Below are 26196 nucleotides of genomic sequence, written 5' to 3' on the forward strand. Positions count from 1 at the left end.
GGACCAGATGGACTTAACAGATATATTCAGAACTTTCCATCCTAAAGCAACAGAATATACATTCTTCTCAAGTGCACTTGGGGCATTCTCCAGAACAGATTACATACTAGGTCACAAATCAGACCTCAACAAGTACAAAAAATGTGAGATCATACCATGCATATTTTCAGACCACACCACCATATAACTTGAAGTCAACCACAAGAAAAAAATTTGGAAAGACCACAAATACATGGTGGTTAAATAACATACTACTAAAGAATGAATGGGTCAACCAGGAAATCAAATTAGAAATTTAAAAAATACATGGAAACCAACAGAAATGAAAACACAAGGGTCCATAACCTCTGGGATGCAGCAAAAGTGGTCCTAAGAGAGAAGTGAATGGCAGTACAGGGCTACCTCAAGAAGCAAGAAAAGCCTAAAATAAACAACTTAACTTTACACCTGAAGGAGCTAGAAAAAGAAAACAAATGAAGCCGAAAGCCAGCAGAAAAAGGGAAATAATAAAGATTATAGCAGAAATAAATGATATAGAGACTAAAAAACAACAGAACAGATTAATGAAACTGGGAGCTGGTTCTTTGAAAAAATTAATAAAATTGATAAACCCCTAGCCAGACCTATCAAAAAGAAAAGAGAAAGGACCCATAAATAAAATCACAAATGAGAGAGGAGAAATAACACCAAGAAATACAAACAATTGTAAGAGAGCATTATGAAAAATTATATGTCAACAAATCGGACAACTTAGAAGAAATTGATAAAATTCCTAGAAACATATAAACTACCAAAACTGAAATAGGAAGAAAGAGAATACTTGAACAGACTGATAACCAGCAAAGAAATTGAATTAGTAATGAAAAATCTCCCAACAAACAAAAGTCCAGGGCCAGATGGCTTCCCAGTGGAATTCTACCAAACATTTAATACCAATTAATACCTATTCTTCTCAAATTATTCCAGAAAATAGAAATGGAAGAAAAACTTCAAAACTCATTCTAAGAGGCCAGCATTACCCTGATTCCAGAGCCAGATAAATACTCCACCAAAAAAGAGCAGTACAGGACGCCTGGGTGGCTCAGTCAGTTAAATGGCTGCCTTTGGCTCAGGTCATGATCCCAGGGTCCTGGGATCGAGTATTGCATCGGGCTCCTTGCTCGCGGGAACCTGCTCTCCCTCTGCCTGCTGCTCCCCCTGCTTGTGCTCGCGTGCTCTCTCTCTCTCTCTCTCTCTGTCAAAGAAATAAAATCTTTAAAAAAAAGAGAGAGAGAGAATTACAGGCCAAAATCCCTGATGAACATGGATGCAAAAATTCTAAACAAAATACTAGCAAATTGAATCCAACAATACATTAAAAGAATCCTTCACCACGATCAAGTGGGATTTATTCCTAGGCTGTAAGTTGGTTCAATATTCACAAATCAATCAATGTGATAAACCACATTAATAAAAAAAAGGATAAGAACCATATGATCCTTTCAATAGATGCAGAAAAAGCATGTGACAAAGTACAATATCCATTCATGATAAAAGCCCTAAAAAAAATAGGTTTAGAAGGAACATACCTCAACATTATAAAGGTCATATATGGAAAACCCACTGCTAATATAATCCTCAATGGGGAAAAACTGAGAGCTTTTCCTCTATGGTCAGGAACAAGACAGGGATATCCACCCTCACTACTGTTACTTAACATAGTACTGGAAGTCCTAGCCTCAGCAATCAGACAATAAAAAGAAATAAAAGGCATCTAAATTGGTAAGGAAGAAGTCAAACATTCGTTATCTGCAGGTGACAGGATACTCTATAGAGAAAACCCAAAAGACTCCACCAAAAACTTGCTAGAACTGATATATTAACTCAGTAAAATTGCAGGATACAAAATAGATACACAGAAGTCTGTTGCATTCCTATACACCAATAATGAAGTAGCAAAAAGAGAAATCAAGGAATCAATCCCATTTATAATTGTACTAAAAACCGTAAGATACTTAGGAATAAACCTACCCAAAGAGGTAAAGGAACTATGCTCTAAAAACTATAAAACACTTAGAAAACAAGCTTCTGCACAGTGAAGGAAACAATCAACAAAACTAAAAGGCAACCTATGGAAATGGAGAAGATATTTGCAAATGACATATCTGATAAAGAGTTACTATCCAAAATATACAAAGCACTTATAAAATTCAACACCCCCCCAAAAAATTAATAATCCATTTAAAAAATGGGCAGAAGACATGAATAGACATTTTTCCAAAGAATACATACAGATGGCTCACAGACACATGAAAAGATGCTCAACATCACTCATCATCAAGGAAATGCAAATCAAAGACACAATGAGATACCATCTCACACCTGTCAGAATGGCTAAAATTGACAACACAGGCAACAAAAGGTATTGATGAGGATGCAGAGAAAGGTATTGATGAGGATGCAGAGAAAGGGTTCTTGCACTGTTGGTGGGAATGCAAACTGGTGCAACCACTCTGGAAAACAATATGAAGTTTCCTCAAAAAGTTAAAAACAGAACTACCTATGACCCACCAGTTGCACTACTAGGTATTTACCCAATGGATACAAACATACTGATTTGAAGGGGCACCTGCATTGTGATGGTTACAGCAGTATTATCAACAATAGCAAACTATGTCCATCAACTGATGAATGGATAAAGAAGATGTAGTGTATTTATAGACAATGGAATATTACTTAGTCACCAAAAAGAAGGAAATCTTGCCATTTGCAACAACGTGGATGGAGCTAGGGTGTATTATGTAAGCAAAATAAGTCAGTCAAAGACAAATACCATATGATTTCACTCATATGTGGAATTTAAGAAAGAAAACAGATGAATATAGAGGAAGGGAAGAAAAAAAAAAGAGGGAGACGAACTATAAGCGAGTAGAGCGAACAAACTGAGGGTCAACTGGAGGGGAGGTGGGCCGGGGATGGGCTAAATGGGTGATGGGTATTAAGGAAGGCTGCTGTTGTGATGAGCACTGGGTGTTGTATGTAAGTGGTGAATCACTACATTCCACTCCTAAAACCTATATTACACTATATATTAGCTAACTAGAATTTAAATAAAAATTTGAAACAAACAAAAAAGAAGATGTGGAATATTAGTCAAAAAAAGCAATTAAATCTTGCCCTTTGCAAGCATGTGGATAGATCTAGGGAGTATTATGCTAAAGTAAAATAAGTCAGTCAGAGAAAGACAAATAGCATATGGCTTCACTCATATGTGGAATTTTTGAAACAAATGAACATGGGTGGGGGGAAGAAAGGTCAATCCAGAAACAGACTCTTAATTATAGAGAACAAATTGATGGTTACTGGAGGCGGGGGCGGGGGTTAAATAGGTGATGGGGATTAAGGAGTTGAGCACCAGGTGTTGTATGTAATGGTGAATCACTAAATTCTAAACCAGAAACCAATATTACACTGTATGTTAAGTAACTGGAATTTAAATAAAAATTTGTAGGAGAAAAAAAATGAATCATTCTCATTCTCAGCAGCAACAATCAACTTTGCATTTATGAAGGCCAGCCAAACTCTACATCTAGTTTGTGGAAGACTGACTTTCTCTGTATAGTTAACTTCTCAATAGCGTTTCTGTATAACCAAGTAATACAAAAAGGACATAAGACATATATTATGTGTTACTATAATATTTTAGTGTTTACTTATAAAGTACAGTAACTGATACACTGCTGAAAAGGAAGAAAAATACAGTGATAACTCATGAATAAGAAATTGATTTTTATGTAGTAACCATTTTTTTCATGCGCTATAGTTTTTCCATTTTTCTTACATTAAATAAATTTTATGGTTTAGAATACTAACCACTCATATGAACAAGGATTTAGGAATCTACTAGGTTTAAAAGAAAAGAGAAAGTGGGCAAATAAGAATTAAATACACAAAGGAAAAATATCAATTCCAGAGGACAATTATATTTCTTTTAAAAGTAGCACGAATAAACATCCATGGATCAAGAGAGACTGGATGGACCCCTGGACACCCAACCACTTTCTGCGAAGCAAGAAAGGTCTTGAACCACTAAGGTGTGCTTTTGTGCAAAAAACCAAAACCAGTTAGCCCTTTTCCATATCCACTTTCTATTTTGGCAAGTGCAGGAAATAGCTTTCACCATCAGGAAGATTTCTACCTCTCCCATCTCCCAGAGCTGTAAAGAGTTCTCCATAGAGACACAAGACCAGAGAGGTCTTCTCCATGTTACAGGTGGGAAGCTCCTTCGCAGCTCAAGGCAAAGGGCATTAGAGTCTATACTCCAGGATCTGGGGGCCTTTCGTGGGGCACTTGAAGTGAGACACTAGAGTGATGAGTCTGAGTTACAAAAATCAGAGTCATTACTTTCTGTTCATAATTTCTATGATTAAAACACCAAATGAATGTGCTACTTGTGAAAATGTAACTGCTTATAACAACTTCTACAGGCTGATCACAGGGGACTAGAAAACGAGATCTTTAAATCCTTTCCAACTAGGAAATTCCATAATTACATGGGTAATTTGGGCTTTGGGCCTCCGAAGTTTTAAAAAAGTCACTTCAAAATCTAAAATTTTTATGACTAGAATACACAATGACTTAGCTACATCTACAGTCAAATTTGTATACATACCTCACTGAAAAGGCTTCCATTAACATATGAAATCCAGAGTTTCCAGAAGTTAGGCAGCTGACTTAAAACAAGCTTGGTCAACTTTTCAACAAATGCCACCCGGTGAGGAGTTTTGTATCTCCATGCTAAGGGGGGGAAAATACTATGAATATACTTTGAATCAAGAATAAAAATCGGTTGAACATATTACTGCTCCCCCACCTAAAAATGTGTCACACTTTGTCCCACTTTGGCTGTAGAGCTTTAATTTGCTGATAGACCAGTATTTCCTTTTCCACATCACATTACTAAAGACTGCCGGCAGGGAGAATACACTTTAAGAATACACAAAGAATAAATACCCCGCTGTTCTCAAAGGGGCGTGGCAGATGGGGGAGTGGCAGACTGGTCAGGAGGACACAGAAGGAGAAGGAGCATATTTTGGGTTTTCAACCTTGTCTTCAGGATGTTCTACTTCTCTTCAAAAGTCATGTCTTCAAACAGCAAAGTAAGGCAAAGACAGGGCAAGGCCAATTAGCCTTAAATTGGAGGCAAATATCAACCAGTTAGAAATGCCACTATATACGCACTTGAAAGTTCAATGATGACTCAAGTTATCATAAAGGAACATATTCAAGTATAATCGTATAATGAATAACTCTTCCCATAACAAAGAAATTTAAGAAAAAATAAAAATATTGAAGCCTCTTGGATTACGTATCATTTAATGCAATTACTGTAAGTGGGAAATAAGGTCTTATAGATTTCTCATGGGAATAAGTTCATAGGAATAAAAACAAATTAGTAATTCAGTGAGCATTAATCACTTCCAATTTCTTCCCTTCTTCTTTATCACATTCTTTCCTGTTTCCTCCTTCCTCCATGCCCTGCTTCCCAGCTTTGCTGTTCTGTTTCACAGCCTCCAGCAGGAGCAGGGCAGAGGTATTCCTACTGTCCAATTCACAGCAATCATCAGGAGAACCTCTGGGGTCAACTTCCAACTTCTACTCAGCAACTTCAAAGAAAGATCAGATAAGGGAACTTGCATTAACTCCTTCACCAACTACCAGCTTCCTTTCAAAATATTCCTAGGCGAAAAGTTCTGTTGCTATTATTACTGTTGTTATTCTAGTGGGGAAGGGTGGATTTTATTTATTTTAAAACAACATATGGTTAGAAAACTTAAAAGGTATATAGAACAAAATCTACTTCCCACCTACATTCCCCATTTGCCTAGTTCCCAGCTGCAGCCATAAGAAACTGCTGTTATCAGTTACTTGTGATTCTTTCTAAGATGTCTTTTATATACACAAGCAAATATAAATACATATTCTCTCCCCACCCAAATGTTCTTTCACACAAATGAAAGCATATTAAACACACCGTTTTGACACTTGGCCCTTTTTTCATTTAATAATGGATCCTGAAGTTTTTCCCTATTCGTACATAAAGTATTTTTTTCCCCACAGTTACACAGTACAACTGACCCTTGAACAATACAGGTTAGGAACAATGACCCCCTGCACAGTCAAAAATCCATGAATAACTTCTGACTCCCCCAAAACTGAACTACTAATAGCTTACTGTTGACCAGGAAACTTACCAATTATATAATGCAGTCGATTAGTACGTATTTTATATATGTATTATATATTGTACTCTTACAACAATACCCTTCTAATTTTTTCAGTATTTCTAGGCTACATGGTTCATCTGAGAGTTTTTTCAAATTGTCGCAGATCTCCAAAAAACTTTCCAATATATTTATTGAACAAAATCCATGCATAAGTAGACCTGCACAGTTCAAACCAGTGCAGTTCAAGGGCCAACTGTAGTTCATATTTTGTATGTATCATAATTTTTAAAAAATCCCTTTATAATGGACAAGACTGTTTTCAATGTTTTGTAGTTAAAATTAGTGCTTTAAAATAAATTTAAAAAATAAATAAAATAAAATAAGTGCTTTAATCAATAACTCTATGCCTACCACATTTAGCACATGTACAAGTATCAGTGTAGAATAAATTCTCAGAAAAAGAACTGCTGGGTCCAAGAGTACACAGAGTTGTGATTTTTAGTAAGTATTATTAAACTGACCTCCATGGAGATTCTTTACATACCCACCAGCAACACACATAAACACACAGAAGCTTCCTTATAATCTCACCAATGAACAAACCAAACACACAAAATTCCAAACAGTAAAAATCTGGGGATTCTGCCAACTGGTATCTCACTGTGGTGTTACACGGTCTTTTAAATTTCTATTGTAAGTGAGGTTGAGTGCCTACCTTCATATACTTAAGAGCATTCAGACTTCCAATCTGTGCACTATAGACCTCTTTACCTATTAGGTATATTAGCCCTTTGTCTATGAGTTGTGGGAGAAAGCTTTAAATTCAGTTGTCACATATGTGAAAGGCATGGTTCTTTATTTAGGGGTACACTGTAAACTGTACTTGTCTATTTGGCCAATATTTATTAAGTGTCCACTGTGTGCTAATCCTATGGCTATACCTTAATATCTGTCTAATATGCTCACCACTAATACTGAATGAACAGGGAAGGTCTCTGCCTTCACAGAGCCTACAATCGAACAATCAATGAAAGGAGTCCTAATGATAATGTGACAAGAGTCTAATGAGATTAGAGGTATTTTTCATCTGGAGACAGAGCTAAAGCAGACAAACCACATACAGGTAAGCACTGTTTTCCAAATGGCATGCAGTACCCTACATAGCATAGGCCACAGCCCAGTGTATGATGGGCCAATGACAAAGTAAGAAATAGGACAAGAAAATCTAAAAACTGAAGCACTGGAAGACCTGCCTCATGTGGTAGCAAGTAGACTCATACATGACCTCTTCCCCTAAATTAGTGTTTCAAAAGTCTGAGCTCCTCCATGCAGCTATATTTACAACTATTTATATAACCCTATTGTGAGAAACTCATCTAATATCCTTATCTTATATATTCTTTGCAAAGCTTTTTTGCTGGGAAATCAAAGTGAAAACACCCTATGATGAACCAAGTCTCTATTGGATCTGATGCTGGACAAGCACTTTGAGTGCCCTGGCTTATTGCATATCCATGTATTGAACATAGATACAGATATTCTATATATAGAGAGCAGTAGGTCTCAAAGATCAGTCTGTCATGGGGAATCGCCTCCACTCCAAAGAAAAATAAGGAACATTGCTTTTTCACCAATGTAAAGGAAAATTTCATTTTAAAAAAACACAAAATAAACAGAAATTAAACTCAGCTTCTCTCTTGTTAAATCCATTAATTAATAAGTATTCTAATTGAAGTGATTTTATGATAGGAAAAACAGTTGGACAAATATAAATAAAAACATTACAAAACAATCCCATAAGGCTTCCAAAAAGATTTCTTCAGCTGAATCTTTTTATGACAGAGTAATTGGTAAAATTACTTTGTCTAAGTTCACTATAGTACAGAGTGGTAATAGTGCAGCTAAATAATAGTACCAAATAATCATACTGAGCTGAGAGTTCTGCAATTCCTTAATGTGCTGGCACTCAATCATCAAGGTTCTTGGAAAACAGACAGGTCCCTGCAGCCTCCTGCCCAGTGACAGGGAATAATTTTTAGTCTCATGTTTTGTTTGATCTTTTTATTACTAATGGATTCTTTATACCTATGTATATATGTATGTAATCAGAGTCCTATTTACCCATTCCTTCTACATCTACTTCATCCAAATTCTGATCATTATTTGAAAATGATTTTGGGTTTTATCTTCTTACTGAATTCAACATGTCTTAGTTAAATTCCCATATGCTATTATCAGTTACAGAATAACTTCAAGAGTTATTTCCTAAGACTGATGAAAAGAACTATTTACTATAAGCAATCTTCCTCAATGTTTCAGTTTCAAGTAATAATTTTAAGGAAATTAAACATGTATTTTACTTCTACTTCCAGCCATACTGGAGTAATAAAGATTAGATTCAACCTCCAGTTATAAACAACTAGAAAATTGGGGGCAGGAGGTAGATAATACAAACTATTTCAGACACCGGACAATAGGCAGCATAGGACTGATTCCCAAGGGAAGGGAAATGTATGATGAGCCCACAATTGCCATGGCTCTCTGTCTACAGACAATTTCTAGACAACACAGACAAAAGGAAGCATAACCTAAACAAAGCTCAATGGCCTTTCTGAGCTGGAAAGGAGGTGGAGGTGACTAGAAAATGTAGCAAAGAGTTCCAGAAGGAACCTACATAGAAGAAAAGCTCCAAAAATCTGCGTAAGAGTCCTCCTAAGTCTTTGCTGAGAACTAGGTCTGCATATATGGAGTCAAACTTCACAAAGCCAGGCAAAGAACAACCAGGGAATTGTAAGGTAAACAGTTCCGAGAAATAATACAGGGCAGGGAGACCTTCTAGCTCTGAACAGCCAGAGGGAACAGTCCTCATCAATTACCTGGGCCACTCAGTACAGACCCAAAAGATCATGTCTCAGTGGTCGGGCTGAAGTATCCCCAGAATGAAGGCTACTCAAGACCTGCTCTAGCAAACTAGCAAAAGCCTTGAATGGCTCAAACTTACCTGTAAGGAACTGATAAAACAGTCTAGCATTCCTTAAAGGAAGACAACAGAACTCAGATACTCAACACTGAACATTCACATTATAAGCAGGGAAATATGAACAATAACCAGAAACCAAGAGAAAAATTGTCAATAGTAACAAATCCAGAAATTACAGAAATGCCCGAATTAACCAATAAGGACAATGTTCAAATATTTAAAGGAAAACATGAAAATAATGAGGGCAGGAAGGTAAGATATTTGTAAGAACCAAGTGGAATTTCTAGAGATGAAAAATACAGTATCTGGAATTTCCAGGTTAGACACTGCAGATAAAAGATCAGAGAAGTTGAAGGCATAGCAACTGACTCTATAATGAAGCAGAGTGGAAAAACTGGAGGGGAGGAGGAACAGGGAGAGAGCCTCAGTGATCTGTAAGATAATCTATTGGCCTACCATACATGTAATTGAAGTCCCAGAAAAGGAAATAGAACAGAAAAATACCTGAGAAAACTAAGGCCCAAAATTTTCTAAATTTGATGAAAATTTCCAGAATCTCATAAAATAGATCCAAGAAGTTTGGCAAAACGCAGACAGGATAAATTTGAACTGTTCAAGATGATATAACTCATTTAAAGTCAAGACTCAATAATAGTTTCTAATTGATTTAAGCCTGTTAGCATGTCAACTGATGGTAGTAAATTACTTAAGGAGTGAGGTGGAGGGTTTTTAGACCTGCCATAATTTCCTACTAATTAAAAGAAGGAAGTATTGTTTAAAAACTCAGGTGGGCTGCACTCCAGAGTCAGATCCTGGAGGCCATATTTGCTTAGAGGGCTTTATTTGCTTAGAGGGCTACAATACACCACAGTATACAGAAGCAAGTAATTCTGTTCTTTCACTGTTTATATTAGTTTGATGGGCTTGGTAGGAAATGGGAACAGGACAAGAAGGAACACTGAGCCCTCCATTTAGTACAAATGAATCATCTAATTTTAAGGTGTTCTTATGATGGATATTCACTCATATTTATTAATGAAACCTTAGAAAAAGCCCTACTCCAATACTTGTAATAATATAAAATACTTTAAAATAAACTTTAGAGGTATTTAATATAAAGTAAGATATTTCTATTATCCTATTTGGATTTTTTTTTAAAGATTTTATTTATTTATTTGAGAGACAGAGAGAATGAGAGACAGAGAGAGCATGGGGGGGGGCGGTCAGAAGGAGAAGCAGACTCCCTGCCGAGCAGGGAGCCCAATGCGGGACTCGATCCCTGGACTCCAGGATCATGACCTGAGCCGAAGGCAGTCGCTTAACCAACTGAGCCACCCAGGTGCCCCTCTTTTTTTTTTTTTTTTAAGATTTTATTTTTAAGTGATCTCCACACCCAATATGGGGCTTGAACTCACAAGCCCAAGATCAAGAGTTGAATGCTCTACCAACTGAGCCATCCAGGCATCCCACCCTATTTGGATTTCTTAGATCTGTTATTGAGGTTATAAATAACCAGTGACTAATAGCATTTAATTGGTACCCAAATGCATTATAACCAATAATTTTGTATCTCACACAGGTAAATAAACAGTAGGTAAATATCAACTTCAGAAAGTTAAGAAACGTAACATAGTTATAATGAGATGCTTTATTCTCAGGAAAAATGATTAGCAATTAATATATTATTAACCCTCTTTCCAAAGCAAATTTTAAAATGCATAAAAGAGGTGTTTCTTTGTACTGACTATAGAGATTACTTTTGTTACAAATTTCATCTTAAAGAAATTCTCACAAAATATTTTCTGTGGCATATTTTTAAAAAGCCAATCACAGGAAAAATAAAACTAGACTTTAACTATGTATGTTGAATAAACATTCACCTATGAAGAAGGTTGGTAATATTTAGCAGCAGTAACACAACTAATTAGGAAAATTTCCAAGAGAAAAATGCCTGAAATTGCACAAGTACAAAGTTAAAAGACAAAGTGGGGGACAGTGAGAGATACTTACTGTCATCTCGACCAGATTGAAAGCTGCTGCCCCTCTTCAGTGAGGCCGACTGACTAAGATGACCCAACACCAAGGGACGGGTATCATTATCCAGATCCAACATGGGACTGTGAAGGCCTGGAGTACCTAGAAGAGAGGTGACATTTCCATTTATTCCATATATTCTTACTTAGTTGATTTATTTATTTTTTTTTTGAGTAGTAATTTTTTTTTTTTAATTTTATTATGTTAAGTTAGTCACCATACAATACATCATTAGTTTTTGAGGTGGTGATCCACAATCCATTGTTTTCGTATAACACCCAGAGCTCCATGCAGTACGTGCCCTCCTTAATACCCATCACCCGGCTAACCAACCCCCCCTCCCCCCTCCCCTCTAAAACCCTGTTTGTTTCTCAGAGTCCATAGTCTCTATGCGCTGCTTCTCTGAGTTATTTCTTCCTCAATTGTTCCATTCTTTTAAGTAAAACATTTGCCAAGCAAAATAAAAAATATTTTCTCTTAATAGCTTTTAAAAGCCATTCCCAACATGATAGATTCAGATAGGATTCAATCCATTACTCTGGCTTACTACAGAGATGTAACAAACTGTGAGAGAAACTCATGTATCATTTTAGAATGAGTGTTCAGCAAAACTGGCAGGGGCAAGGGTGGGGGAAGGTCTACAAACCTAAAAATCAGGATGAGAAATCCTTTTTTGAAAAACAACTTCACACTTGGAAGTCAGAGTTCTGACTCTCTTTTAATGCAGTAGATTTGACATTTTGCCTTCTATTGTTCATTAACAATTTTCTCCTATCTCCAAATCAAAATACTATCTTCTCAGGTTTAAGAGTTAAATATTATATCTCTGTCCACAATCACTGGACCTTCTGCAAATAACTCCCTCAATATATACTGAGTGACTGATATTAAATTACTCAGTAAGAACTCTATTCCTTCTTTTATAATTTAATAGAATAATAAAAGCATATAGATTTGTTTTCAGACGCAAAAGATAAAACATATCCGTGCCACTGATAACATTAGTTATTCAATAACACTGAACAAGGATTTATTGAGTACCTCCTATGTGCCAGGAACTATAGGCCCTGAAGATAAGGTGATGAATAATAGATAATGCCCTGCTCCCAAAGTATTTACATTCTGGTAGTAGAGGCAGAAAATAAAGCAATAAATAAATAAATAAAATACAGTAAAAATATGCCATGGAGAACCTGCTTTCAGGAGCTCCTCCTATCATGCCACTTAACATGATCCAGTATGAGCTATCTCCCTGTATTCTGACAAATTCTACTAAGGTAGGGTTTGTAGAAATAGAAATTAAATCGGACAGATTTTTTAGTGGAATAGAATTTTGTTGAAGACATACTATGTGCTAAATGTTTCATTTACATGCATTTCTAAACACTAAGATACGACTTGTGTAATTCCATATTTTAAAACAACAAACAATTTATTTGTTAAAACAACAAAATAAATGATATGTGATACAGAGTAAGAAAATACAAACAATGAAGAAATAATATTTTTATAATTGATTTTTTTTTCTATATTAAAGGCCAAGTGTGTGGAAGCTTTTAATGACTTATGACATTTTCCTTTGCAGTTTATATAGTTGCCACTGCTATTGATTGTAGAATTCAGGAAAATAATATCGAAATATCAACTTTCTGACATACTTTAAAAGGAAATATAAAGGAGCCCATCACAATATTTACATAAAAATTATAATATATATAAAATTTTATATAAAAAGGTACAAGAAAAGAATGCTTTAATTTAAAATGTTACATGTGGGGCACTTGGAGAGCTCAGCAGGTAGAGCACCTGACTTGATCTCAGGGTCACTGAGTTCAAGCCCCACACTGGGTGTGGCGCCTACCATAAAAAGTTACATGTTACTCTTGAAGGTTTCAGAACTATACATTTTTTTAAAGATTTATTTATTTATTTGAGAGAGAGAGCCGGAGCAAGCATGAGTGGGGGGAGGGGCAAAGGGAGAAAATTTACAAGCAGACTCCCTGCTGAGCATGGAGCCCAAGCAGGGCTTGATTTCACGACCCATGAGATTACGACCTGAGCCAAAACCAAGAGTTGGGACAGTCAACCGATTGAGCCACCCAGCTGCCCCAAAACTACATTTTTATTAAGAAGGAAAGCACTTCCTGGTTTCCTAAAAATACATTATGTACCATTCCTACAAAAAATATAATTATCATTATTCAAGTAGATCCTCAGAAAAAGATTTTCCCTATAACTGATGTGTTTACAACTTTAATATAAATGGTTTGATTTTAAGTCATTTATGTAGTTTAAGTAAATCTCGAATTTTGAAACTGTTAAAGGATTGATTATCTTCCCCTTTAATAACAGAAACTGTATTAGGAATATGCTTTTCTTCTTTTAGAAACTATATCATTTTCTATAACATCAGGAAAAGAAAATTTAACATGAACTAATTTCCTAATTGGTAGTGTTGAATTACCATCAAGTATAGCACAGCACCAGGGAGCTAAAACAGCATATACACACCCTCAGGGCTGACCAGCATCTGGAACACATCTGCAAGACGCATTTTTGCGGAGTGACCAGAAGATAGCGCTTCAGCACCACACACATGCATAAGCCCTACAAACTCAACAGTGGGCATTAAACTCAGAAATGAGCTTCTCTCTCTCTAACACGTTGCTCTTTTTTTGTTGTTGTTGTTAAAAAAAAAAAAAGGTCTTAAGATCAGTTATTTTATAGGGAATTAGGAAGATTATCCTTTGAAGAGAGAATTAAAGAAAACATTTTAAATCTCAGTTGTCAGAAACTATTTATTATCAAGAGTCAAAAAAAAACCTTGAGGGCTCATACCCTCCTTTTAATCTTAAATTATATGACGTGGCATTCCTACTCTATAAAATTATTACAAATATGAAGCAGTTTTGATGATAAATAAGCATTACTATGAAAAGAAAACAGAAAAAGATGAGAAAAACTATTTCTTTAACATCAAATCAACAAAAGGCTTTAAAATATCTTACAAGAAATCAGTGTATTTTCTCGATTGTTTTACCTCACAGTATGATAGCAACATCTGTTGATGTGTTTAAGAGACATATATACATTATATAAAACATATGGTTATTAAATGAGAATAATTAGGAAGTTTCATATTATCATGCTCTAACTTATGTGCAACTGAAATCAGTGTTGGTGTGTTTTCCCTAACAACCTAAATTATCTGCCCCTTGATATCCAGCTGAGGATGGTATTCAACTGTATACACACAACTTTAGTTTTTTCATTACAATTTTAGCTTGTCATGGGACATTTTGCAGGTGACAGAGACTAAAGTTTTTGTAAAATTGTGTTTGTCTTTATCTTTCTCAATACTGCATTATGTTCTGAGAGGTCATTTGTTTTCTTGACAGTAAATTTTCTCTAGAAATGAACAGTTCCTATAATTTTTTCTAGATGAAATTTTTTTAAAGCCTTTTATTAAATAAGATTACGCCTTGATGAAAGGTTATAACTTTTTGGCTTCATTTATGTTAATACTAACAAATTGTTTGCTATATTTGAAATTGGGGCAGGGATTAACCCAAGATTCTCATGGTTTATACAACTGGAAGGGGGTTCTGCAGCTAGCTTAAGCAATCATAATAGGCCAATGCTTCATGACCTGTAAAAATCAGGACTTGACACAATAAAATTTTTGAAGTCTTTTTTGGGTGTAAAATAGTGATTCTATGGTATGAAGTCGGAATCGGAAACTTTAAATCACCACTGAGAACAAAATGGAAAACATGTTTATTTTGCTCACTATTCCTACAATTTAGAACACTGATTAGTGGTGTTATCTAAAAAGTCTGCCTCTACACAGAGAAGCAAATGTGAAAATTAAGCCTTAAATAGAAATTATATAAGGAATATAATAAAGACAACAAAAAAGTAACAGTGAAAACTTCATCAGAATTTCAAAATACTTGTTATTATGGGACCTTACAGCTTGGTTATTTTAATGACGCTAAGCAGGGTAACCAATAAATACACTCAAATGAATAAACGCTTATGAGATCAAAAGTATTTGGCTATAAAAAGTCAGAGATATCTGGCGAAATCTGGGGAATAATTACAGGGTAAAGATTACTCGGGAGAGAAAATTCCATATAGGGACACATCCCATAGCATGAGAACCATCACTATAGTACTTCTAGTTCTAAAAATGCTATGTGGTGTTTGCAGGAAAAATGATACAAATAAAATCCTAGAACTAAAAGGGTGTAGCGATGTCTTCTAAATTCTACAAACTAGTGTTCGAGTTATGATTTTATCAATATATCATAAGAAAAGATACATAGCTTATCTACAGATGCCTGGAAGAAGTATCTTGGGGGAAAAAAAAAACCTTCAAACACTTAAAATTAAAAAAAAAAAATAACGACTAAGCTTCTCAATTACTGACAAATAAGAATCCATGTTTTGTTTCTCCAGCTAAAGCTTCTGTAATATGCTACCAGCATTCTCAAAAGGAATTCTTCTAATTATGAGGATGTAGGAGAAACTTAACAGATTGTAAACAAACATAAAATTAGAAAAACCATTTCTGGAACACTCTATAAACAGAACAGAAAATTTGTTTTAATTAAGAGAAGAAGAGAAAATTTACTTTCAAAAGTTGCTGAAGTTACCTTCTACAGAACATTAATAAAGCAATCCTAGTGACTTCACTAAGAGAATAAAAGCTGCAGTGTAGAAATAATCAAAAGTTTAAAATGTATTACCTTTCTAAAAGAAAATAAACCATCAATCTTTCACAATTTGCTCTTAACAAATTGAAACACTTGCTAATTTTTTCCAACTGTGAGGTTTCTACTAAATAAAAAGTCTTCAGCTTTATGTTAACCTATGGATCTCAAAAGCTCAAAACTTAACAGTTTACATTAAAACAATGATTCCTACAAAAACTGATAATGAAGTTTAGACTTTATAGAAAATGCTGATTATACCTAGTACTTGGAAGACTTCCAGGAAACCTTATCATGTATCAGTCAAATCCTTTCAACTCAACCTGTGCAAGTTTTCCCTATTTTAAATGCAAATAGCAGTCAACATTTGTTTAACAGACTCTACAACATAAAGGGCAGAAGAGACCTTTCTTAAGGGAAGCCTGCAGATGTGGAACCAGGTGAATAAGTTTACTATATTTTCTCATCCTTCGTGCCTCTTGCAGCAAGTTTTCTCACAGTCTACCATGGTGTGGAGAACACTGATCTATAGCCCCCGGACTCTCAGAAGGGCGGCCGACTTCCTTACTGCCCTTAAACACCTTTGAACACATTTTCCTGCGCACAGCGGGCCCTTGTCCTGCGCTGCAGCCCGACCACCCACTGTTGCTTGTTGACCAAACACACGGGGCCAGGAGTCTCCACAGACCCACAGGCAGGATGGGATTCCTTTCAAGCACACCACACAGAAGAATTTCAATGCCAAAGCTGGGGGGTGGGGGCGGACGTATCAAGACCAAATTACAAATTCCTCACAAATCAGACCTGTGTCAACAGATAAAAATGTTCTTTTTGATCTTATTCTTCTCTCTCTATTTAAAGTTCCTACAGGGGCATTTCCTCAATTTAAAGAGGGTCACTTAATCTAAATTAAACTAAGGGAGACATATTTAACATACTCCTGTTAACCTCACTTCACTTTTTAGAGTGTCAGAACTGTCCTAAGCAGGTTCCAGGCAGAAATTCTGGTGTATTTTAACATCATTCAAAACAGAGGAGGAAAATATAGGAAATATATTTTAAAGCAAAGTAAAAGAGGAAATATATTTTAAAGCAAAACCATAGGTGTGAACTACGAGGAAGTATTTATTAGCTAACATTGGCTATATAAGCAAGAACCAGATATTTATAATAAGCTGGATAGGTGAATACCAAAACAAAATTATTTATGTTTTTATTAAAGTACTGTATTTTTTTTGTAATTCTATATAGATCTTAGAGAAAACATGCTTAGAATATGTAAGCAATAGAATTATTACAAAATGATAGAATACAAAATTAAAATACTTAAAATGAATATTTTAAAATTACCAGTTAATGCTAGCATTCAATGTGTGCTTGACATGCATTGTCAAAAATTTTTTCTCTCTTAAGGACAAGGGACATGAATTAGACATGAAATGGCTCCCAGCTGTAAGAAGTCTTCTTCCAGATGTACAGTAAGCCAAGACAGTAGAAAAGAACCAGCTGCTAGGATAAAAAAAAAAATTGGGAAAAAAAAAAAAGGTCCTTTTGACATAAGCCTTGTTGGCCTGTCTGATTTAACAAAGATAGACCATTCATTCATTGTAAGGTGAACTGAATCTAGTATAAAACATAAGAAACAAGAACTTAATCAACTCTTTCCTATGATGTTTAACAGCTGTTATTTTACTATACAGATCTACAAATGAACGCTATGTTATTCATAAGTCCTAGGTCACTGACTTTAAAACAGTACTTAAATTACTAGTATTAATTACTAGTCATAATTTTAATTTGGTAGCTAAAATTGTCTTTTCAAATTAGATTAAAAAACAAATCTACAATCATATAAAAGCCTGCTGATCTGCATTCGGTAATTAACACTTCTTATATAAACCTATACTATTTACAAACAACAGTGATGATTTCTAATGGTACGCATTGTAAATCTAATTCACGGCATTCTGAACATGACCTGAGTTTTTTCTCTTTCTGAAAAAAGGACAAAGGAGAAAGGAAAATCAGACCACCACTTTGCTGAAGAGATATTTTTTTATAGCTGTCATAAACTGATACTTCTATTTCTCTCTCTTGAATCTGCTTTCTTCTATACATCCCTTACAGCTTATAAATCTCAAAGCAAGTGAATAAAATCCCATTAGAAGCATTTTATCGTCCAAAGCCAATTAAAAAAGTACTCTAGTCACAACAAAAAAACAAGGGTGCAGATAAAGCTGGGGTTGTGTAATCTACATCGGAAGGGCCTTAGGAAGAGCAGGTGGAAATCAAAGTAATTATCTCCTCTCTGTAGTCGCTGCAGTTGTGCCTTTCCTTTTTTTCTTTTTAAATAAACTTCTATTATTCTGGATTCATACTGTTATGATCAATATTCAGGAGAGAAACCATGTTTTAAATCTCCGGAAAATAAATTTCATAAAAGAACCATCTTCAACCTCATTTTAACAACTTTAAACATTATAATTTTATTAAAATATTTAATATAGGTATAACAACACATTTTTACTGTCTTTTTAACCACGGAAATATTTTTGTAGTTCCATAAAAAATTTGATGAACCTGCTGCCGATTTCCTACAGAGGCTATACTTTAATCTAGAGTCCAGGAAGTTTACTTAATCCTACATTATGAAAATACCACAATTATATTTATTAACTACACTAATTAACAGCATACACACACACACACAAATGTTATGTACACAAAGATCACAGCTGTAGTTTTTAAATATCAAGAAAAAATAGTTTAGTTATACTGTGTAAATTCAGAAAATTGAATATAACTTATAAAATATATCTTATGCATGTATTTTACAAGCTTGAGTTGAAAATATAGCCTTTTATATCTTAAGATCATCAGATAAATATTTTTATTTCAGCATGTAATTAATAATCTGCTCAGTGTGTGAAAAAATTGAAAGAGCAGATATTTAGCACAGTGCCTCTGTTCTTAATATTTTTTCTTCCATAATAGGTCCATACTGCGATGATTCAGAATAAACCTCTCCGGTGTAACATATCTCTAAGTTTTCCAGAGAGAACCTGAGCCACATATAAATGTATTTTCTTCTGTTGTGTGACTCTTCTAAAGAATCTGTTGCTTACTTAAGCTATTGCTCCTATTCTAAATGTCTCCTATTGTGCCCCTATTGTAATATGTCCATTAGGGAAGTCCTGATTAAGTACATATCTGAAAGAAGGGAATAATTACTCTACGAGCAGGCTGCTGTTTTCCCTTGAGTTATTAGATACAGCCAGTATGTATTTTAAGAGTTAAACTCATTTTCAGAACAACAACAAAAAACACCTTTGAAGGCTACCTTTAAAAATCCTGTTTGAGAATATCAGTAGGGGGCTAACCAAAGGCTTTTCCTGACAGGAAACCTGAAAACAGTCTAATTTTAGACCAGTTTCATAGGAATTTTAAGAGACGAATGACACTTCTTGTAAGGTGGTGAAAGTTTTCTGTGTGTAACAACTCAGGACACAGGGCTGCTGTGAATATAGGGAAGAGCAGCAAAATGGTTAACAAGTCGGGGGTGGGGGGGAAACAAAAACAAAGCCTTCCTTTAGTATTTAAGCTAGGATGCGTTTTTTGAATGTTAATCTTTATTCCTGTTTTTTTCTCCCATCTTTGTCTCCCCTTAGAAAAACCAAAAGATCACATTTGGGCTATAGAGGTAGGTCACGGAAGAGTAGGGAGGAATACTTAGGGATAAACGTCAAAGCATGTTTAAGGTACAATGGTAATCTCTTGTTCTGTGCCCTAGTGTTTATAATCTGGAAGGCACCATTCTACTAGGTCCAGTATCTGTTATTACCATAAAAATGGGAATCCAGAGGAAGATCTAATGCAATGTTCATAAGAATATTAACCTTATGACCTAGATCTGCTAACAAATGCTTTATATACAAAAGAATCTTTCTTGGAAAAAAGGTGGCTTTTTAAATGTAGGATGCTGTCTCTGAAAATCTATCACCATCTTTGCTTATGAAATTTTCTCTGAAGACCACAAGACTAAATACAATTAACATTTTTTCCCTCAAACAACTGTGTAAAGGCTTTAAGACTTTAAAAAAACATTTATATGTTAATTAGATTTCTTAAATTCCATGCATAAAGACCAACCAACTTTACTTAAAAAGACATCAAGAAACCTTTTCCTGTCTGAAATATTTACAGTCTATCTATTTAAAACTGTATTTTATTTCACAGGACTGTCTCAGTTCTTAACCATTGTTCTGCTGCCTGGGGGTTACTTAAACAATTACAACCAGTGTTAAAAGTCCAAGTGCAGATAATCTAATAGAGGAATTTAACAATTCATTCTTTAGGTTTAGAATGCAACAAGGTTTCATTTTGAAAATAAGATCCTGGGGACATCTGGGTGGCTCAGTTGGTTAAGCGGCTGCCTTTGGTTCAGGTCAGGATCCCAGGAAACTGGGATTGAGTCCAGCATCCGGCTCCATGCTCAGCAGGGAGCCCGCTTCTCCCTCTCCCTCTGCTGCTCCCCCTGCTTATGCTCTCTCTCTCTTTCTCTCTGACAAATAAATAAATATTTAAAAAAAAAAAAAAAAAACTTAAAAAAAAAAAGAAAATAGGATCCTGAGACTACCTGAATAAAAACAATGACACTTCATAATGAAGGGCCAGATGAAATATAGGCACTGTCTTCATCATGTTCATCATATTCAGAAATCCTGTTTTATGAAATATTCGCTCCTACAATAGAACACAGAAAACCTGCTATCTTACCTCACTGGTCCAGAAGGAGTACAGTCTGGTGGAATGGGGAGAAATCTGAACCACTTACTACTTCTTTTTTTTTTTTTTTTTAAGATTTTTATTTATTTTTTGACAGAGAGAGAGAGACAGCGAGAGAGGGATGCGGGGGGAGCGGGACAGGGAGAAGCAGGCCTCCCTGCTGAGCAAGGAGCCCGATGTGGGGCTCGATCCCAGGACCCTGGGATCACGACCCGAGCCGAAGGCAGACGCTAAACGGCTGAGCCATCCAGGCGCCCCTGCCACTCACTACTTCTGCCCCTATTTAGGTCAAGAGGAAGCTGGTTATCACTCTCTGAGGTACCTTCTTCACATGCACAATAGATCTAAAGTCATCAATTGAACTAGACAATATCCCAGGTTTTTTTCCATTTCTAAAATGACATAACTATAAGAAGATATCCAATAAAAAATCCAAATAATATTTAGGAGCCCTACCCCATATTACTTTACACTTATAGTATATATAGACACTCAAATATCAACTAAGAGTCCATCATGAACAACTGGCTTATACTCAGCAAACTTCTAATTAAGACAATTACAATACATAAATACATACACATACACATACCTATACTATATATGATTATGTTACCTGTGTAAATGTAGCAAGTATATATTAAAGAGCTAACATGTGTCCGATAACCTATATACATGCATTAAAGAAAATAACCAGAAGAGTAACTAAGTGTGAACTGGCCACATTGGGCCATATTTTACTAGTGTATAATTCTTCCATTCTAGGAAACACATGTTCAGTTCAGTCTATATTCGTGCCACATTTCATGTCATTTGCCTTTGCACTGAGTATAAGTTAAAAAGCCATGGTTATCAATGTACTTAGAAAGATTCTTGGATATGATAAACAGTCCCTGAATTTTGAAAACTAACTATTTGATATTAAGAAATTATTAATAACTTTTAGGTAATGATGATGGTATTTTGGTTACAGTCTTTAAAAAGCATGTTTATCTCTGAAAATTACATACTGAAATAATTATGAATGAAATAATGTGACCTGCTTCTTACCTTCCCTCACCCTGAATTACTTTTGAAGCAGGTCAAGGGTACAGATAAAATAAGATGAGCTATGAACTGATAACTGTTGAAACTAGGTTAGGCACATGGGAGGTTATCTTATCATATTTATTTGGAATTCTCCAAAATAAAATCATAAAAACGCATTCTGATATGAGCTCAAAGAACACACCAATTTTCCAATTAAAAGGCTCTCTATGTTAGGATTATCTATGCTGTTTATGATAGTATTTGCTGACAATAAAAGAGAGCATGTTCTTCTGAATGTTGGAAGAAAAATTAAAATATAACCTATGAATATGTAACTAATATATTCAGGAAATTTACATTATACTGTTTATGAAATCTGTGGAGTAAATTCAAAGAGCTGTAAACTGTTTTTACTTATGAAACTTATGAAAATAACTTTAAGTTCATCACTAACAAATGTACATTCTTTTCATTATTTCATAAGTGATGAGCAAGTTCTTCAACAAGCGTTGTCAGTGAATTAAAAAGATAGGGCTGCAGTTACACATAAGCTTTCATCATTTTTTTTCCAGACATACTCATTTTAAACAGTTCTGGATGGATACATATAGCAATACATAACATCAAGATGGCAGGGAAGGAATCCATCAGGTATCCATTTATCTTCAAGAAAGATTCAGACCTTTGGCAATGGAGTATTGGTTATATTTCAGGTATCGATGTGATACTAAGATATATGAAATTTCTTTTTTTTTTTTAAGATTTTATTTATTTATTTGAGAGAGAGAGAGAGACAGCGAGAGAGTGAACACAAGCAGGGGGAGTGGGAAAGGGAGAAGCAGGCTTCCCGCTGAGCAGGGAGCCCGATGTGGGACTTGATCCCAGGACCCTGAGATCATGACCTGAGCCGAAGGCAGTCGCTAAAACCAACTGAGCCACCCAGGTGCCCTTAGGATATATGAAATTTCATGGTACTTTTCCAATTTCAAGTAGTCTATATGTTGTTTTCATAAATTACACACATCCCCAAAATTCAAATATTTCCATAACCAAATTACATAGTCAGATGGTCTCTTCTTAGCATAAGGAGGAAGATCCTTTGTTAGACGACGTATACTCTTTGTATCTGGAGAATATCATTACTGTACTTATTAACCTACTTAGTGAAGTGGGGAATAGGGTGACATTTACTGAGCACACCGTCTAGGAATCTGGGCTACTCCATGCCTCTTTATCTGGATAACTGATATTTATCATGTAGGTTCAATGGAAATATCATCTCCTCTAGAAAACTTCCTTGGACCTCCCCCTAAATAGACTGGAGTAGAATTCTATATGCTCTACTTCATGATACTTTTCATAATTATACCTAGGTGACTCTTAAAAATAATGTTTCTCCCACTAGACTACAAGCTCCAAGAGGTCAAAGACCACGTCTGTCCTCACCACTGTACTTGCAGTTCCTAGCACGGCATGTAGTACATGGATTATGAACCCAGAGACTGCTCCTAAATCACCTGAGAGCTTTAACAAATACTGATGCCTGGACTTAGAGATTCTAAAATAATCGGAAGGAATCCAGTGGAGGCCAGGAATTGACAGTCTTTAAAAACACCCAGGGGATTCTGATGGGTGGTTAAGGTTGGAAGTCCTGGCTAATAATATACACTCAATAAACAAATATGTAAGGCCCTCTAAATATCCCTAAAGACTACAGACTCTGTATGTCATTTGAGGTCACTTTCACCTGCTAAAACTATAAAGTAATTAATGACATTAATAGGAATTTTGATGTGGCATTAATAAAGAGATATTTGGATTTTCCTAAATATCAAGAATGGGAAAGAACAAAATCACAGCTGGAAAGTACTCAAAACCAGGCCAAGTAATTCATGACGAAACTATGTGATAAATAAATAATTGTAACCTCTCCATTGTACTTCCTTCTGTTCCAGGACTGTTCTTATGTTACCTCACTTATTCCTCCTGGCAACTTTGTCTTGTAAGCATCCCTATGCCTTATTTTATATACTCTATTTGGCATCTCATTGCACTGAAACTGCAGTTAACAAGGTCACCAACAATAGCCTCAGTGCTAAATCTAAAGAACATCTCTTCATCTTATTCTTCATCTTAAAACGCTTGCTGATCACTCTTCTCCTCTGTGGTCTTGTGACATTATACCCCCTGTTTTCCTCCTAGCCCAGGAGACCAATCCTTCTTTGTCTCTTTTGTAGGCTTCCGTTCTACTAGCCCTGTAAATATCGCTCCCCAGGATTCTGTCCTAAATTTTCTCCTTTTTTCATCTTCTTGGGTGAATGAATCAACTTCTACATACAGATCTACCATCTGACCATCTACATACAGATCACATCCAAATCTCTTGCTCTTTAAATCCATACTACCTATTGGGTATCTTCCCTTGCATGTCAGACAATGCCAAATCAGTCTGTCCAAACAAAAGGAAAAAAAATGTTTTTCTCCTCTATGCTCCCGAACTCAATGGTGCCATCATCCTAACTAGTTGCTGAGGTCAGGTATCTGGGAATCACCCTTGACCCCTTCTTCCTCCTTCAATCACCCAGTCCTGTCAACTCCAATTTCTGAACAGCTCTTGAATCCGGTCTCTTTCTCCACATCCACCATGTCCATGGGAGATGAGATGCCTGAATCACCATAGCAGCCTCCTAACCAGCTTTACTGTTCCAGTCTTGCTCCCACTCATCCATTCACTACATGGATTAAAAAATAAGTCTCAATGGGTCTTTCCCCTGCTTCAGACCCTTAATGGTCAGCCCAATGTCCTCTGGATCAAGTCCAAAGCCCTTGAAGGGACTAACAAAGTCCATGCAAGACCTGGCACCACCTAACTCTAGCCTCCACTCTCGCCACTTTGTGTACTGAACTCCAGCCACAGAGAATTCAGTAGCCATCTCTTGCTTGAAGCCCTGTGCACATTCTATTTTCTCTTCCTGGAATGGTCTTTATCTCTTTCCTTTTCCCCTCCTCTATTTCAACCAATACAGATAGCCTTCAGATCTTGGAATGTCACTTCTGTGACCTCAAAACTCTGAATCAGATGCTGTTCCTAAGTGCTACCACAGCAGGAGGAACTTCCCAGGCTTAGAAAGTAACACTGTATTCTACTAGTCCATTCTACTTTTCTTGTCCATCTCCTCCCCACCCCTACCCCCTGCTATTTTATGTCTCGTGTGAGCCAGGCCCATCTGCCACACTGACCACTGAATCCTTAGCACCCAATAGTGGCCAGCACAGAGCAGGCACTGAATACATTCAGTATCTGTGGGATGGTAGAATTTTACAAATAAATGTTGATAAACCTGCATGTGAATGCAGCTGTGACTTCTTCCTTTAAACTTACTTTACAGCCTTTGCAAAGGTTGTTTCTTTTTTCAGACTAAAATTGTCCCAGCAGGCTACTTCTCATTCTTCTAGCTCTTAGAGAACATGGAGCCTTCTCTGAGACACCTTCCCAAATGGACCATCTAAAGCATTCTCCTCAGTTCTCCTCCCTCAAAATATTGTGATTTTTCTTTATATCACTTGTCAACAACTTTGTATGTAGTTAGGTAAGTGTTTAACACCATAAGGGCAGGGACCATGTCTGTTTTATTCACCACTGTCCATCTGTACCTGGCACAATACCTGGCACATGGTGGGGCTCAACATATATTTGATGAATAGTGAGTGGACTACTACCATGGATTAAAGACTAATATTTCTACAACATCATGTTACTTCCCATAAAAATTTAACTATTCCTTAAATCAAACCTTCGTCAATACTGGCTGTCAACCATAAAAATACAGGTATCAAGAGAGTTTTCTCCCTTACCTGTTATTCACTCAGGTATAATGCTGACCAGCGGCAAAAACAAAAACAAAATAAATAAAAAACAAGTACAGATACAAGAAAATTAATTAATCATCCCCTTAATTATTAAGCATTTCCAAAGTGTATTAAATCGACAATAAAAAATAGCATAATGACTAGAAGAGAAGCAGCCTTGCCTTTCAAATCTTGTACATATCCCTCTTTGCAGCTGTGCATGAGCTGAAGGATCCACCTGTGTTGGGCGCCAATACACTGCCAAGCAGGATCACCCAGCGCGTGAAGGTCAGACAGGTACCTGAAAAAGCAAGGCCAAGAATGACAAAGTAGGCTTCTGTAGAGCCATGAGTAAGGACAAAAGGAAAGCTAGCATACTTTTAAGTCATTACCTTTTTTTTTAAGAAAACCTAAAATTTTATCAATTAGTAAAGCACTTGTCAACATCAGTCTTCAATACTTAATTCTAAATGAAATATATTCAAATTTCTTTTTACGTGATTAATAATAAAACTATATTTTTAAAAAACAAGAACTTTATAAAAAGACAACCAAGAAGACAAAGACAACTTGCAATGATCCTAAATACTTAGTGTGG

General features: G+C 35.8%; 1 protein-coding gene across 4 annotated transcripts in view; it reads right to left on the reverse strand.

Annotated features, from left to right (window-relative positions):
- The window catches only part of EXOC2 (exocyst complex component 2), a 260110-nt gene that overhangs the window by 135742 nt on the left and 98172 nt on the right, over positions 1-26196 (reverse strand). For all 4 annotated transcript variants that reach the window (XM_032424947.1, XM_032424944.1, XM_032424945.1 and 1 more), the window contains 3 exons: positions 25781-25899; positions 11197-11322; positions 4652-4776 (listed from right to left, as the gene is read on the reverse strand). In XM_032424947.1, the coding sequence (XP_032280838.1) occupies positions 4652-4776; positions 11197-11322; positions 25781-25899 (370 nt within the window). The remainder of the gene's footprint in view (positions 1-4651; positions 4777-11196; positions 11323-25780; positions 25900-26196) is intronic.

The sequence above is a fragment of the Phoca vitulina genome, unplaced genomic scaffold, assembly GCF_004348235.1.
Source record: "Phoca vitulina isolate PV1807 unplaced genomic scaffold, GSC_HSeal_1.0 scaffold31, whole genome shotgun sequence".
Classification (NCBI taxonomy): Eukaryota; Metazoa; Chordata; class Mammalia; order Carnivora; family Phocidae; genus Phoca; species Phoca vitulina.